General features: G+C 45.4%; 1 protein-coding gene across 1 annotated transcript; it reads left to right on the forward strand.

Annotated features, from left to right (window-relative positions):
- The first annotated feature begins 1,008 nt into the window (after nucleotides 1–1,008).
- TEKT1 (tektin 1) lies at nucleotides 1,009–15,974 on the forward strand. The gene is made up of 8 exons (XM_040243705.1): nucleotides 1,009–1,110; nucleotides 2,786–2,992; nucleotides 4,505–4,670; nucleotides 6,988–7,116; nucleotides 7,660–7,803; nucleotides 10,097–10,319; nucleotides 14,718–14,914; nucleotides 15,715–15,974. The coding sequence occupies exons 2-8, from the start codon at nucleotides 2,803–2,805 to the stop codon at nucleotides 15,920–15,922; spliced, it is 1,257 nt and encodes a 418-aa protein (XP_040099639.1). The 5' UTR covers nucleotides 1,009–1,110; nucleotides 2,786–2,802; the 3' UTR covers nucleotides 15,923–15,974.
- Nucleotides 15,975–16,178: the final 204 nt, after the last annotated feature.

Below are 16,178 nucleotides of genomic sequence, written 5' to 3' on the forward strand. Positions count from 1 at the left end.
TCTGCTTTATATTCTCTTCCCTACCCATATATTCTCCTCCCTACCCATATACTGATGCCAGATACACACTGAGTTAAATATTGATAATAAGCTGTTCCATACTTTCTCTATTGGACTCATTCCTTTGCTGGCCTATGTGGGTGCAAAACAAAGTTTTTCTTTTGAAAATATTTTACTTAAACTCCAGAATAAATAGTTGGAGAGCTCTTTTTTTTTTTTTTTTTTCCTCTTCTATTTTTGTTAATACATCAACAGAGACAACAGCATCCGAGTTTAGGACTTTCAGAGGGCAGAACCAGCAGAGCAGAGTCCAGCTGGCTGGCCTCAACTACAAGGATCAGTTCTTCCGTGAGGGTCTCAGGGGTTTTGTTTTTTAATCCCCTCCTCCAACCCTTGGGGTGCTTTACCAGCACTACAATCATAAAGAACATATTCCGAACGCTGTACTCTAGTTTGGGAGTTTCAAGCCACTCATTTTCTAGATAGAGAAGCCACTCCTGACTCCTAGCCCTCGGTCTGGCCACGGCCACCAACTGGAGGCTGAGGGACCGGCCCGGGTGCCCCTCCTCATCCCTCCTCTTAACCCCCACTCCCCACCGCCGCGGTCGCGGCAACCCCAGGAATCTCTCCCCGCTAACTCCATGCAGCGTCGGGTGTGTAGTTTAAGTGGCCCCAGGCCGGCCTGCGGCTGCGAGGACCTGGAGGCATCGTCCAGCCCGATTTCACGGTACATCTGGGGAGTCGGAGACCCAGTGAGTGCTGTGCGGCCCGAGGTGGCCCAGCCCGCAGCAGGACCAGTAGCAGGCCTCCTGAATCCCAGCTTGGTGTCCCGCATCTTCGCGGACGATTGAGATATCTGTCTGGCCAGAGGCCTCCCAAACCACATCACCAAGTCCTAGCGCAGGCGAAAGGACGCTCGCGCCTGCGCAAAGCCTTCCGAAGTAAACGCAGCTTCGCAGCAGACCCCACCCCCCTTTGCCCTGGTAACGCGTTACCGGTTGCCATAGAGTCTGAGCTGTTTACGTCCCATTTCTGCAAAGGCCCAGAGCTCCCGCTGGAGTAAGGAGGCTCCCATCCCCAAGTTGTGAAGTAGTTCTTTGTGGCGCTGAGGTAAGTAAGCCTCGGCCCCACCCCACCAACTCTTAACTGAAGTCCACAGACCTATCCAATGCCTTGTGCCCATTGGAATCAGCCAAAAATTAGGTTTAATTTCGACCTCATTTAGCCCTAATTTCGATTTCTCTGGGAGCTGCTCAGACTTATCCAGAAATCTGGGGTTAAATGTTGAGCCCCACACTCAGACAAAATTGGCAGAGGCCATTGGATAGACTGGATTAGGAGACCCATGTTGTCAGAGAGGGCCCGAGGCCTGAGACTCAGCCTGGTCAAGATCTGACTTCAGTTCCAACCTTCAGAGATTCAGAAGCCTTTAAGGGCAGGCACTCGTATGTTTTGGATGAGGATGGGGCTTCCCAGGTGGCACTAGTGATGAAGAACCCACTTGCCAATGGAGAAGACATAGATCACTGGTTCAGTCCCTGGATTGGGAAGATCCCCTAGAGGACAGCATGCAACCCACTCCAGTATTCTTGCCTGGAGAACCCCATGGACAGAGGAGCCTGGTGGGCTACAGTCCATGGAGTCGCAGTTTAGCACACATGCACATGGGTGGGGGCAGATTTCAGCCCTGTCTGAGGAAGACAGGTCTCACAGTCAGAGCTGTGTGCAGATGCGCGCGTGTGTGTGTGTCAGTCGCTCAGTCGTGTCCGACTCCTTGCGACCCCATGGACGGCAGCCCGCCAGGCTCCTCTGTCCATGGGATTCTCCAGGCAAGAATACTGGAGTGGGTTGCCATGCCCTTCTCCAGGGGATCTTCCCAACCCAGGAATCGAACCGAGGTCTCCTGCTTTGCAGGTGGGTTCTTTATCATCTGAGCCATCAGGGAAGCCCGCTGTGTGCAGAGGAGGAAGAGACATGCTCGTCTTTCTGTTGCTGCTGGCCTCTGCCTGCTATCTCTTCATGGGTTTCTCTTCTTGTTCTCTCCTGTTCTCTGTCCTGGGAAACTTTTGTTTCTGTTATCTGCTGAATAGGCTCAGTACCCAGTTGTCAGTTTACAGATGTCACATTTGCTCTTCGTTTTTAGAAAACACACCTAGATTCATCTGTTAAGCAATATCTACTAAAATAGAACACTGCCCTATGACCTAGCAGTTCAAATGAGTTCTAAAAATGCATGCATGTGTTCACCAATATACACATTCTCTCTAAATGCAAATATTCATAGCATTCTCATAATAACCCCAAACCGAAAACTCAAATATCCAAAAACAGTAAAAAAAAAAAAGAGAGAGAGAGCTAAATTGTGGTATAATGGTATACTACACAGCAGTGAGAATGAACAAACTACAACTATATGAACAATCCTGATAAATCTTACAAACATAATCCTGTTTATTAAGAAGTCAGATAAAAGGTTGTATAGGAAAAAAGAGTACTTAGGGATTCTATGTTAAGTTCAAAAATATCAAAACTAATGTGTAAAAATTGGAATAGTGGTTACTGTGTGGGGCTGGGGTGAAGAATAGTGGCCAGAACGAGGCACGAGGTGCTAGTAATGTTTATTTCTTGGTCTGGGTGCTGGATATACTGAATTTTTCATTTTGTGTACAGATTATGGTTTGTGCACTCTTTAGTATGAATGTCACACTTTAATAAAAACTGACATTAAAAACAAGACAACTTGCTTTCAGTGAATCTAAAATAAAAAAAATCTACTTTTGAGCAGGACTTTGGAAACTTCAAATGGCCAGACTACTACAACAGCCACCCAAGTTCCTGCGCTCAGAGTGGCAAATTGCTAACAAAAACCAGTACCACAGAGCAGAAGCCCAAAGGTCCCGGTCTGAACGCCTGGTAGCAGAAAGCCAAAGACTTGTGGATGAAATTGAAAAGACCACAAGAAAATCTCAAAGCGATGTGAATAAGAAACTAGGTAAGATAACACACTTGCTATGTTTGTAAACATGTTTGCATGATACTGTATTGTCATTAGCATTTCTTATTCAGGAGTGGCAGTGTATTATCTTGAAATATTAGAGAGAAACATGTATTCTCCAGATTCTGTCTTTAAGTTCATTGCCTTAAGAGACAAGCTTTTGATGCTTTTGAACTGGTATTAGAGAAGACTCTTGAGAGTCCCTTGGACTGCAAGGAGATCAAACCAGTCAATCCCTAAAGAAATCAACCATGAATATTCATTGGAAGGACTGATGCTGAAGCTGAAGCTCTAGTACTTTGGCCAGCTGATGAGAAGAGCTGACTCATTAGAAAAGACCCTGATGCTGGGAAAGATTGAAGGCAGGAGGAGAAGGGGATGACAGAGGACAAGATGGTTGGATGGCCTCACTGACTCAATGGACATGAGTTTGAGCTCCAGGAGATGGTGAAGGACAGGGAAGCCTGGCGTGCTGCAGTCCCTGATGTTGCAAAGAGTCAGATACTACTTATCGACTGAACAACAACAAGAGACATGGTAACCCAGTCTGGTTTGTAGTCATCCATCAGTCATTCTTTTATTGATTTGATATATATATCTGTTGAGCATCTAAGAGCATCCATGGACTAAGCACTATGGATATCACAGGGATATCAGAGCCTCTGTTTTTAAGGGGCTCTCAGATTGAGGAGGAGAAAGATACAAAAATTGTTAATCAGAATATAACTAGATAGGTGCTGTGGGAAGGGGTACAGAAGTGAAGGTGGAGTAGACACTGGAGAGTTGGAAAAGACATCCTAAAGAGGAATATTTGTGCTGAATCTTTTAATATTTATTAATTTTTATTTTTGGCTGTGCTGGGTCTTCATTGCTATGCTGTAGCTTTCTCTAGTTGCAGTGAGTAGGGGCAACTCTTTGTTGTGACGTGCAGACTTCTCATTATGATGGCTTCTCTTGTTGTGGAGCCCAGGCTCTAGAGTGCAGGCTCAGTAGTTGTGGCACATGGGCTTAGCTGTTCCAAAGCATATGGAATCTTCCCAGACCAGGGATTGAACTCATGTCCCTTGCATTGGCAGGCAGATTCTTTACCACTGGACCAGCAGGGAAGTCCTAAGCTGAGTCTTAAAGAAAGAGTAATGCTGCCTTGACAATCCCATTCCTATGAACACAATTTCAAAGTAGTGCCCAGGAACTTTTCAAACAATATACTTTTGTGTCTTTGACAAAATTAAAAATTATTTAAAACAGGGTGCCTTAAAGAATTAGAGTCAATGAGTGTAGAATGATCTTTGGATTACTTTGATGTTGAATATAAGAAGAAATATGTTCTTTTTCCTTCCTTCCTTCTGTTCTAATAAGCACAAAGATGTATAGATACCCCAAGTAGCACCATTCTGAGAAGGAAAGAAAGTATCTCGGTAGCTTCACAATAGTCTTCAAGTTTCTAATCTAAGAGTTGACTGCACTGGGAATAGAGTCATCCTGGAGTGACTTCTGTGTGTGCTTCAGAACAGAGACTTGAGGAAGTCAGGTTCTGGAAGAAGGAGTTAGATGACAAACTTGAGCAGCTGGTGTACGCAACTGAAGATCTACTCCTCTATCAGACCAGATTGGAGAAAGCCCTCGAGAGCTTTAAAGAGCCCTTGCGCATCACAGAGAAATGCTTGGAATACAGGTAGGGGGGATGGTTCCTCTAAGAATCTTCTGGGAAATGAAATGCTGCGTAGTAAAAACTGACTGTGCTTGGTGGTGGGTTAGAATGAAACCAATAAGCATGTGTTCTTTTAGAGCCTGAAATTATCTCAGCATACTCATGGTGCTGGGCAGCAGAAGAAGCACTGGACTTGGTTCATGTCTAAACTCTGCTCTTAATTAACTTCAGTATAAGTTAGGACTGGGTTTGGCTGTGGATAATCAGAAAGGGAGAAAATAACATCGACCTTTCACCTCTCACATTTAAGGAATCTGGAGCTAGTTCAGGGTTGGCATAGTACGCCACAGTGTCAGGCTTCCAGGCCTTTGTAATCTTGTTGCTCCACTATCTGGTTGCTCCCTGTGCTTGGTTTTCACTCCCAAGGTTACCTCATGATTCAAGATGACAACTAGAGTGCCAGCCATTATGTCTGCATTCCAACAAGTAGGAATAATTAGGGTTTAGACTTAGCAGCAGCAGCAGCAGCAGCAGCAGCGTTCACCATTTCTACTTGCGCCTCCTTGACCAGAGCTTAGTCACATGGCCACCCCAACAGAAACTGAGAAATGGTGGTCTTTATTTTGGGCAGACAAAGCAGACACAGTTGCTAGAGGTCAAGCCTGCTCCCATACACAGAGCACATGGGAGCACTTCATAATCCAGGGAGCACTGTGCTAATGTACCTTTTTACTATAATTTCCCTCATGTAAGTACTATGAGCAGGATGCTCCTCTCTGCTTTGGGGTGATTCTGAGTCACAGAGCTCATCCCCATAAATCTTCTGGAGCGCCCTAGTAAGTCTTGCTGCTGCCAGCATAGCCCCCTCCCAGTAGAGTGCATCGTCTACACTGGCTATTGTGTGAGCTTTCTCCGGTGCAGATCTTTCCAGGTCACTCCCCGGCTTTAAAATCCCTTCATTACCACCCTATGCCCTAACACCTTCAAGATCAAATTCAAACTTCTTCGCTTCAAAAACGAGGTCCATGACGGTTGGGCCCCCAGTGAGCTCTCCATCCGCTCCTGCATCTCATCCCCAACAGGGGGACGCGCTTGGCGCATTGAGCTGCTTGCACTGTGGCTCTGTCCACTCTGTTCCTCCTTCTCAGAAAGCCCTGTTGCCTCAGTGAGCTTCACCAGGACCCTCGGCAGCAACCAGGCAGCAACTCAACCAGATTTAGAGAGGTGGTAAAGCAAAGGAAAGTAGCGGGTGCTCAGAGAAGCCAACATCCCGTTGGCTCAATTCCACACCTAAGGGTGAGTAGGAGGTAGGTGCTGCTAAGTGGGTTGAGTACCTGCTGCTCTGTGCCAGGTCCCGTGCTGTCTGCTTTCATATCGCTTTTGTTCCTTGCCACAACCCTAGGAAGTACTGATAGGTATACGCATTTCACAGAAGAAGAAACCAAGGCACAGATAAATTATACAATGTGCCTCAGCCCACACAGCTGGTGAGTGATGGAGCCTTCCTCACAAGCACTATCAGGCAGGTGGAAAAGAACAAACTATCAGATGGTGACCAACCAATTTTGGGAGGAAGTGGTTAAAAGCATGTATAATGCCCAATTCTGTGACACAGGATCTGTAACCTCTCTGAAACTCAGTTTCCTCACCTGTAATTGAAAGGTTAAATGAGAATGAATTTTCACATGAAAAGCTCAGTACAGTGCATGTCTCATTGTAAGTGCTCAGTAATGGAGTACTGTTAATTTTGACATTATTATTATTACTATTATTATACAGCATCTTTTTCAATTCAACCCTTGTTAAAAAACAAGACTGGGCTCAAGGAAGAAAACATATGTCTTTAAAGTTCTAAGTCAAAAGATAGTCTTTCCAATAAATAGGTAAGAAGGAAAAGCCTTCTGAATTGATGGCAAAATTAAGGCAAAAAAGTCCAGCTGGCATTTTTCAGACCAAGTGACCAATCACTGATTTATTTTTCTTCTTTGTGTTTTGGATATTTTGAAGTCAAATAGACACCAACTAATGTATATCCCAGTGGCTCAGATGGTAACGAATCCGCCTGCAATGCAGAAAACCCAGGTTCCCTGAACTGGGAAGATTCCCCTGGAGAAGGGAATGGCTATCCATTCCAGGCTCAGAGGAGCCTGGCAGGCTACAGCCTATGGGGTCACAAAGAGTTAGACACGTCTAAGTGACTAACACTTTCACTTTCAATGTACACCCTCTGTCACACTGTCCAGATGGATTGGGTTCAGTTGTCTTGATAGTTTTAAAAGTCAGCAGTTTTGAGTTGTCTCCCTCCACACGTGGGATGACTGGCCACTTTTCTCCCGGCCAGGGAAAAGCGGGTTGGCATTGACCTGGTCCATGATGAGGTGGAACAGGAGCTGATCAAGGAAGATGAGATCATCCGGGGAGTAATGACCCTGCTGACCCGCACCCTGGAGGAGACATGCGAGCAAATCAGGTACTGCCCCCACATCTCCACTGGGCGTATCTAGGAAAAGCTGTGCCCAGCAAGACCATGCTCCCTGGCACAGGAAGAATGGGGTTTAATATCCTAAAAGCACTCTCCATGCCCCAAGGTGGCCAGGGAACACTCAGAAGGAGACCTGGACAACCTCTCATGCCTGACAGTTGTTCTCTGGCGGTGGGCTGGGGTGTGGCAGGATTTCACCCCTGACTAGAAACTGGAGGACACTGGAGCCATTTCCTGCCCGGGCTGACTTCTCAGAAACAGGATGCCACAGTGGTGACATCAGAAAAGGCCACAGTTGAAAGCAGGATTTCGAAGTCCAGGCCTGGATACATTAATTGGTCACCAGGCGTTAATGGGGGGTGTGCATGCGTGCGTGCGTGCGTGCGTGCGTATTGAGTGGACGAGAGGGTGGGAGGAAGTGCTGCCGTGTTACTCTAGACTAGCTTCGTTTTCCAGGGTCTCCCAAGAACCTGACATAGGTGCCACTCGGGCATTCGAGAAGAAGAAACCCAATTTACCTTCTCCCTTCAGGTTAAACCGCTCTGCCAAGTACAATCTTGAAAAGGATTTGAGGGACAAGTTTACAGCCATAACCATTGATGATATCTGCTTCTCACTCAACAACAACTCACCAAACATCAAGTATTCTGAGAATGTCGTGAGGGTTGAACCAAAGTGAGTGAGTCCCTGCTGGCCTGGCCACGCTGTCCTTCTCCCCACTGTGTGATGCCCCAGTGTTTCTTGGAGAGGCCAGCAGGATCTAGGACATCATCCTGACCTTAGGCTGGGAGCTAGGAAGAGGCAGGTTTTAGGCAAAGGCAGGTGCTGAGCAATGACTACCCTATAGGACCCAGTGGTGCCCCAGTCCTCCAGGCTAGGCCCTACTTTAAGAAAGTCTGATGTAAAAAATATATGTATTTTTTGGCTGTACTTTGTGAGGTGCAGGATTTTAGTTCCCTAACCAGGGCTGGAACCCGTGCCCCCTGCAGTGGAAACATGGAGTCTTAATCACTGGACTACCAGGGAAGTCCCTGAAATAAAATCTTAAAACCTCTCAAATTTATTCATTTACCTATTTGCATTTTTAACAACTAGAAGAATTTGAAAATGTATAAAGAGCAAGGTAATAGTTTCCCTGAGATAGCCAGTGTTTCCTGTATGTTCATACAAACATACATATACACTCATGTATACAAATAATTTTGTTACAAAAATGAGATTATACTCTTTACCTTTTCTATAACATCTGATTTACATTTTTTCAAGTAATATTACATCACAGACCTAACTCATTCTAATTTTTAAAACATTCTTTTTGAAGTAAAACATACATACCGAAAACTGCACCAGAATTCCTTTTTTAAGGTAAATCATACATATAGAAAACTGCATAGGAATTTCCTGGTCCAGTGATTGGGATTCAGTGCTTTCATTACCCGGGCCCAGGTTCAGCCTCTCTTTTGGGAACTAGGATCCCACAAGCCAAAAAAAAAAAAACCAGAAAAGAAAGAAAATTGCACAAATAATAATCAATGGTTTAATGAATTATCATCATTTTAGTTATCTTTTGCTGTTACCAAGTTACCCCCAAACTTAGCAGCTTTAAAACAACAAGCGTGTTATCTCCCAGCTTCTGTGGGTCAGGAGCCCAGGCATCACTCAGCTGGGCGCCTCTGGCTCACTTTTCTTCAGGTTGTAGTCAACCTGTCAACTGGGACTGTGGTCTCATCTGAAGGCTCGACATGGCAGCTGATCTAAGAGGAAGCAAAAGAGAGAAGGCATCCAAGAGAGAAGCCATAGTCTTCCTCTTTCAACCTCATCTCAGACATGACCTCTCATCACATCTATTTGTGAGAAATGAGTTCATCACACAACTCAAGGGGAAGGCACTGTACAAAGGTGTGAACACCAGCAGACATGGGGGGTCATCAGGGGCCATCCCAGATGGCAAACAGTCTCCACGTAACCACCAGCCAGGCCAAGAAGAAAACGTTACCACTGACGCCAAAACCTCCAACCCGCCCCCTCTTGATCAATGCCCCTTCTCTCCTCCCCCAAAAAGAACCACACTCCCAGCTTCTAATAGGTTTGTTCTGCCTGCTTCTGCATTTATTCAATAGCATCATATTTTGAATGGTGTATATTTTGTCATATATGTAGTATACATAAGTATATGACAAAGTATACAACATTCCATAATGTTGAATCTCCCAATTAACATTATTTTGAGACTCCTCAGTGCTATATAAAGCAATTCCTTGTCAAACTAGCAATTCTTTTATTTATAGCATTTCAGGATACACTCATGATTATACTATTTTTTTCGGTGTATGATAATCTGTGGGCTTCCCAGGTAGCTCAATGGTAAAGAATCTGCCTACCAATGCAGGATAATGGGTTCGATCCCTGGTCTGGGAAGGTCCCCTGGAGAAGGAAATGCCAAGCCACTCCGGTATTCTTGCCTGGGAAAAACCACACGGACAGAGGAGCCTGGCAGACTACAGTCCATGGGGTCGCAAAGAGCTGGACACAATTTAGCAACTGAACACACACTCACATTATAATCTGTGACTACTATAATTTATTTTGATAAATAAATTATCAAAATACCTTGTCCCTACCTATGTGATGTTGACCAGGTTACTCCATCTTTATGAACCTGTTTTCCACATCTTTCAAATGGGGGTATGAAAGCCACTTCACTAGGCCAGCATAAGGATTAAATGAGAGAGTGTCTGTAAAGTGCCAGCCCAATGCCTGGCACAGAGTAAACAGATTTCCCTAGAGTGGCAGCTATTGCCACTGACAGACCAGTGTTTACTCTGCCTAGAGATGGGGAAATGTTCTAGGTGCTTCCATTGGTGGAGGGAGGCCTAACTTCCCACTGGTTTCCAGTCACTGGTCCCTCCCCTGCACCCCCACACCAAGTCCAGATATGCTATGAATGAGTGCCTGGGTCCCGTTTCAGCTCCGTGAGTCTGGAAGACTGGCTAGACTTCTCCAACACCAACGTAGAGAAGGCTGACAAGCAGAGGAACAACTCCCTGACGCTGAAGGCCCTGGTGGACCGAATCCTGTCCCAGACGGCCAATGACCTGCGCAGGCAGTGTGATGTGGTGGACACCGCCTTCAAGAATGGGCTGAAGGAGACCAAGGATGCCAGGGACAAACTGGCTCTTCATCTGGACAAGGTGAGCTTCCTGGAGGGACTATGGACGAACTCGCTCAGAAGGTTTCACTCTGGAAACCTAGAATGGCCTTTAGGGCTTATGATCCTGGGTGCTAAGGAGTAAATGTCATTCACCTCTCTCCGTCTTAGCAGCAGGCTTTGGACTTTGGAGGACTGGAGAGGGTCTTGGCACTGCTCTGGGCCTCCTCTGTCACTCACTGTTGCAAAGGACAGGCTATCTCCCTGCTTCAGGCCTTAGCTCCTCCTTTGTGGAGCATGGAGATGCAGTGTACACTCGTAGATATTCTTTATGACCCTGAAGTTCTGTGCGTGCACATGCACGCATGTGTAAGTTGCTCAGCCGTGTCCGGCTCTTTGCAACCCCGTGGACTATAGCCCACCAGGCTCCTCTGTCCATGGGATTCTCCAGGCAAGAATACTGGCGTGGGTTGCTGTGCCCTCCTCCAGGTGGTCTTCCCGACCCAAGGATCGAACCTGCATCTCTAATGTCACCTGCACTGGCAGGCACATTCTTTATGCTGCTGGGACTTCTGTGGTGGTCCAGTGGCTGAGACTGTGCTCCCAAAGTAGGGGATGCAGGTTCAATCCCTGGTCAGGGAAACCAGATCCCAAGATCCCACATGTAACAACTAAGACCTGGTGCAGCAAAATAAACATTTTTTTTTTAATTGGCTGCTGCTACTAATAATAGTAACAACAACAATAATAGTAACGATGATAAACATAGCCAAATATAGTCAAGAGGCTTCCTAGTGGAGTAAGAACTTAGTCCAGGCCTCAAAAGATGGATCTGAGATAGGAAGGCAGAGGTTGGAAGGATCCACTGTAAGGAAAAAGGCAAGAGGCCGGTCTTTGCAGAGGCCTGTGAGAAGCTCCATCCTACCAGAGGAGATCCCTGCAGGAGCTGGGGGCTGTGGGGCTGAGGCCTTGGGAGCCACATCTAAAATGAGCACCTGGGACTTCCCTGGTGGTCCAGTGGCTAAGACTCTGCACTCCCAATGCAGAGGGCCCGGGTTCCATCCCTGGTCAGTGAACTAGATGCTGTGCCATAATTAAGAGTTCATGTGCCACAACTAAAGATCCCACGTGCTGCAACTAAGATCCGGCACAGCCCAGTGAAAATGAAATAAAAATGAAAAGTAATAACTAGCTTTTTTAAAAAGGGTCTGGGCAGGCCAGAATGATGGACTGGAACAACTCAGGTGAGGTTCCCTGCCCTCATCTGGAGATAGAGACCTAGCTCTATGACAGAAGTCTCCACCTGCTTATCGTCTGGTCAGAAGCCTCCGTGGTCACGAGGAGACTTGACAAACTGAGGAGACGACCTTCAAATTAAAGGGTAGGGTGGCCCCCATTTTTATTTCAGTGACACAATTATTTCCTTATTGAACAAAACGTATTTTAACTCCAGCTATACTTAGAATTTAGTATGAGAATGTTTAACCCAGGGCTTCAGTTACCTTAATGAGTCAGCAACATTTTTCTGTAAAGGGTCAGAGGGTAAATATTTTTGTTTTTGTGGGCCAAGATGCAAGATCAAGGATATTACATAGATATTAATATAATAAGAAGACAAATTTCCACAAATTCTTTATTGGTAAAATTAAAAGTATAAATAATTATAACTGGGTGTTGTTTTTACAGGTCTTCTGGTGAGAAGAAGGGGATTCATTTTTTGGGGGGGAAGAAAACAATTGCTTTGTTGGGATTCAAAGTTAGTATTTTCTACCAAAACTATTGCAGAGGTTCACCTGTTAATGCTGACCTGTAATGAGATTTTGTATATTTCATCTTTGAAAGCATCCATTCATTCGGATAGGCACTGCCATAGACATAGCCACCTATAAGCATATGATTTTAATTGAACACGCTCACTGCTTGGAAGACCTTTATAGAATCCTGTTAAATTGTTCTCCTGGTACAGTATTTGTCTTTTAGTACCTCATTACATATCAGATTAATCACTCCCAGTCGAACGGTAGTTAGAAGCTCTTAATTGCACAGTTAAGTGAATTTTGAAGTATGGAAATTTCCTTTGCACTTGCTTTGATGTCCAAAAAGAAAATTTCCAGAACTTGGAAGAATACTTCTTTGGCAAATGTGTGGGGGAATGGAGGTCTTACTTCATGTTTTAACTTTTGGCAGCACAAGAAGCAAAGAAAGCAACTTGATTCTACTTGTGACGCAAATCATGTCAGTTGTTGAAATGACTTTATCGCAGCCAGTATATGAAAAGGCTGTCTTGCCTTGCGATTTTAGGTTGACTCACTTAGAAATATTTTTAAGTGTGCAGCAAAAGTGAACTTACAAAGCCACTCCATGTTTGATAACAGAGGTTGTTCTTGCTCAGAAAAATTTTAATCTTGGCCCCAAGCTAAAATAAACCACAAGAACATTTCACCATGGCTAAACCATTTTACTGCTGAGTAGTATGACAAGCGAGGATAACCAACTTCTATTTCTGACAAAAATGCACAGAAATGAAGACAGTCAAGTCCACGGAAGCCAGTCCAAGTGAACTTCATGGTTCACTGTTGACGTTATTGGTTCGATAACACATGATAGATCCACATCTCTTCTGCAAAGCACTTTCTAATGAATAAAGCAGCCACAGTCCTTAAAACGCTTACATTTCCACGAGCTCTGCGAAAATGCTCAGCTAAGCCTTTTTGTGGTCAACATATATCCACATCATCATCAGCTCTAACACTTAGTAGATTCCACTTCAGGTTGTGCTGAGTTCCTGTTTCCTTAACTTTTTGAAAATATCCTCACCTATAATTATTTCATGCAGCCATTCATAGAGGCTAATTCTTCAGTTACTTCAAACTCAGCGTTGACTCCTTCAATAAACGACATTGAACAGGATCAGAACACCCGCCAACTCACGAAAAGCAGAAGAAAACCTCCCAAACTCACGTGCTTTGTGTGCTTTTAATTAACTATAGTTGTTCCTTGTGTCCGTAACTCTTCGAGCAACTATCCTTGCAGACTTAACAGTCTTAAAAATAATTTATATTCCCTGAACACTCTTTCTCAGCTGCTGCAATCAAACATGATTTAATTAGCTCACCATCAAGTAAATGGCTTTCCTTACTTGGCTAACACATGAGCCGCTTAGAATCTTATTTTGATAGAAGCCTCATTTTCCTTTGTGTGAAGAAATTCTGCAGTGATGAGATACTGTTTTAAATTTCCAGTTTTTCTGATCATTGCTCTCCTGTGTGTTGGGAATGTTGTGGTGAATGCTTAGTCTGGTACCGTTGATGTTGAGTGTATTCTTTCAGTACGGTTGTTGTGTCCTTGCATAATAAACACAGTGCTTTGCTCTCCAATGGATGGGCAAAACCTAAACTTCACTCTGCCTTACAAGTACAACCCACAAAGCCCACTTTTCTTGTATTAACATGATGGACATACACTGATAATAAAAAATAAAATAAGATGCCACAGTATGATGATACATGTAGCATTTGGAAAGCTGTCAAGTTATTACCGTGTCTTTGGGATTCATAGTCTGGACAGAAGTGCAAAGCAGTGAGAGCATAATGTATATCGTCTGTTGTAACTTCTTAACTGCTGCTATAGTTCAAAAGCAGCCATATATCAATGAATGATCATCACTTAAATTGATGATGAGTCCGTGAGATTCGTTTTACTATCACTTTCATGTATGTTTAGAAATTCCCATGATGCAAAGTTTAAAAAGAAAAAAAAAGGAAGAAATAAAATACTGAACTAGTTAAATATTAATCTAAAAACCCAAGTACCTTGAAGGCATCTTTTATTGGCACAAAGCCACCATCAAAGAAATTAACAAAACTCAGATTAAACTACTTACTCCTGTAGTGGGCAGAACTGGTCCTAGTGGGTGGATTGGTAGGGAAACAGGCAGAGGCAGCTTTCATGGTCCAAAAGTACAGGATATGTAAGAGACACAGGTTCAGTCTCTGGGTGGGGAAGATCCCCTGGCAGAGGACACAGAAACCCACTCCAGTATTCTTGCCTGGAGAATCCCATGGACAGAGGAGCCCGGCGGGCTGTAGTTCATAGGGTTGCAAAGAGTCAGACACAACCGAAGCGACTTACCACACACACACCAAGGTACATGGGCAGCCTCCAGCCTTTGCTGGGGACCTTCCCTAGGAAATCCACATATTTGAGAAGGAGATGAGGCAACAATGGCCATCCATATCCATTCCATGCTTGAGATTCTAAGGCTGGGTGACTTACCTTACCTCCCAGCAGTCACTGCTCTAGGGAAAAGAGATCAGACCGATTTAGGTGGCCTGCGTGGGTAGATAATCCGAGATCCCCTCCTCCTAACTCCCTAAGAGCGTCTGCTGTCGAGTTTTGAGGAACACAGCCTGGCCTCACCTACTCTAACCCTTTTTGTAAGGTCATGGAAGAGATCGCCTCCCAGGAGAAAAACATTATGGTTCTTGAAAAAGCCATCCTCGACCAAGAAGGGCCTGCCAAGGTGGCTCACACACGCCTGGAGACCAGGACACACCGGCCTAATGTGGAGCTGTGTCGAGATGTTGCACAGTACAGGCTGATCAAGGAGGTCGGTGAGATCACCCACAATGTTGCAAGGTAAGCAAAGAGCTCCTAGAGGAGGGCACGGCAACCTACGCCAGTATTCTTGCCTGGAGAATCCCATGGACAGAGGAGCCTAACAGACTACAGTCCATAGGGTCGCAGAGAGTCAGACACAACTGAAGCGACTTAACCACTCAGGCAAAGAGCTACTGGGGCTCCATTTAAACCTGGATTGTGAAGCCTTCCCTGGTGGTCCAATGGCTAAAAATCTGCCTTCCAATGCAGGGGTCAAGGGTTCGATCCCTGTTCGGGGAGCTAAGATCCCACATGCCACAGTGCAACTAAGCCCATGAACCGCAACTACTGAGCCTGAGCATTCTAGAGCCTAAAGCCCTCTCACTCTAGAGCCCACACATAGCAAGGAAGACCCCCCCACACACACACACACACAAAACCCTGAACTGTGAGCAGGGCTAGGCAATGTCATCATGGGTGAAGCCAGCTGGGCATAAGGATGTTTGCCCTTTGCAGCTATCATGTTTAGAGGTTCCTTTCTAGAGGAACCTACTCCAACCAACTGCTGCCATGCAGGGCACAGACCCAACGCTGACATTTTTCTAAAGGCCAAATCCAGATGTTTAGGTAAATTCTAGTTCTAACTGTCGGAAGTTCACAGGTTTGTCTGCTTGTGAATCTGGTCCAGGGCCACCGATTGGAAATTTGTATCTTAAAGAGGAGAGAGGAAGCAGACACATCAATTTGAGTCCAGCACCTAATAGACGAATACACTTTTCCCCCTGAAGCAGTGACAGGAAGCCATTCATTGTTCCCTCACATTCTTCCTCCTCTTCTAGACTGAAGGAAACACTAGCCCGAGCTCAAGCAGAGTTGAAAGGCCTGAATTGCAGGCAGCTGGCCCTGCAGGAAGAGATCCAGATCAAGGAGAACACCATCTACATCGACGAGGTGCTGTGTATGCCCATGAGAAAGTCCATCCCGCCTCGGGACGGGGATGACCACGGAGAGTGGGCCGGGGGCTCCCATCCCGAGGCTGTCTGCTGAATGGAGAATTCTCATTATGCCGTTTCTCATTAAACCATGTCCTAAAACAGGAGCACAGAACTGTCCTTCCAGGTCGGCAGAACTTCCATGCAGCCCACCCAAAACTCTTAGCTGGGTGTCAGGCCTGCTCAGGGCCTCAGATCCGGCTCTATTCTGCTGCGGGTGGCGGTGCTGTGGTTGTTCAAGGGTTAAATTCTGTGACTTAGGCTCTTCTTATACTATCACAGAACTTCAGGCCTGGGGGAAGGGTCCGAGG

Source organism: Oryx dammah, unplaced genomic scaffold (genome assembly GCF_014754425.2).
Source record: "Oryx dammah isolate SB20612 unplaced genomic scaffold, SCBI_Odam_1.1 HiC_scaffold_8, whole genome shotgun sequence".
Taxonomy (NCBI): domain Eukaryota; kingdom Metazoa; phylum Chordata; class Mammalia; order Artiodactyla; family Bovidae; genus Oryx; species Oryx dammah.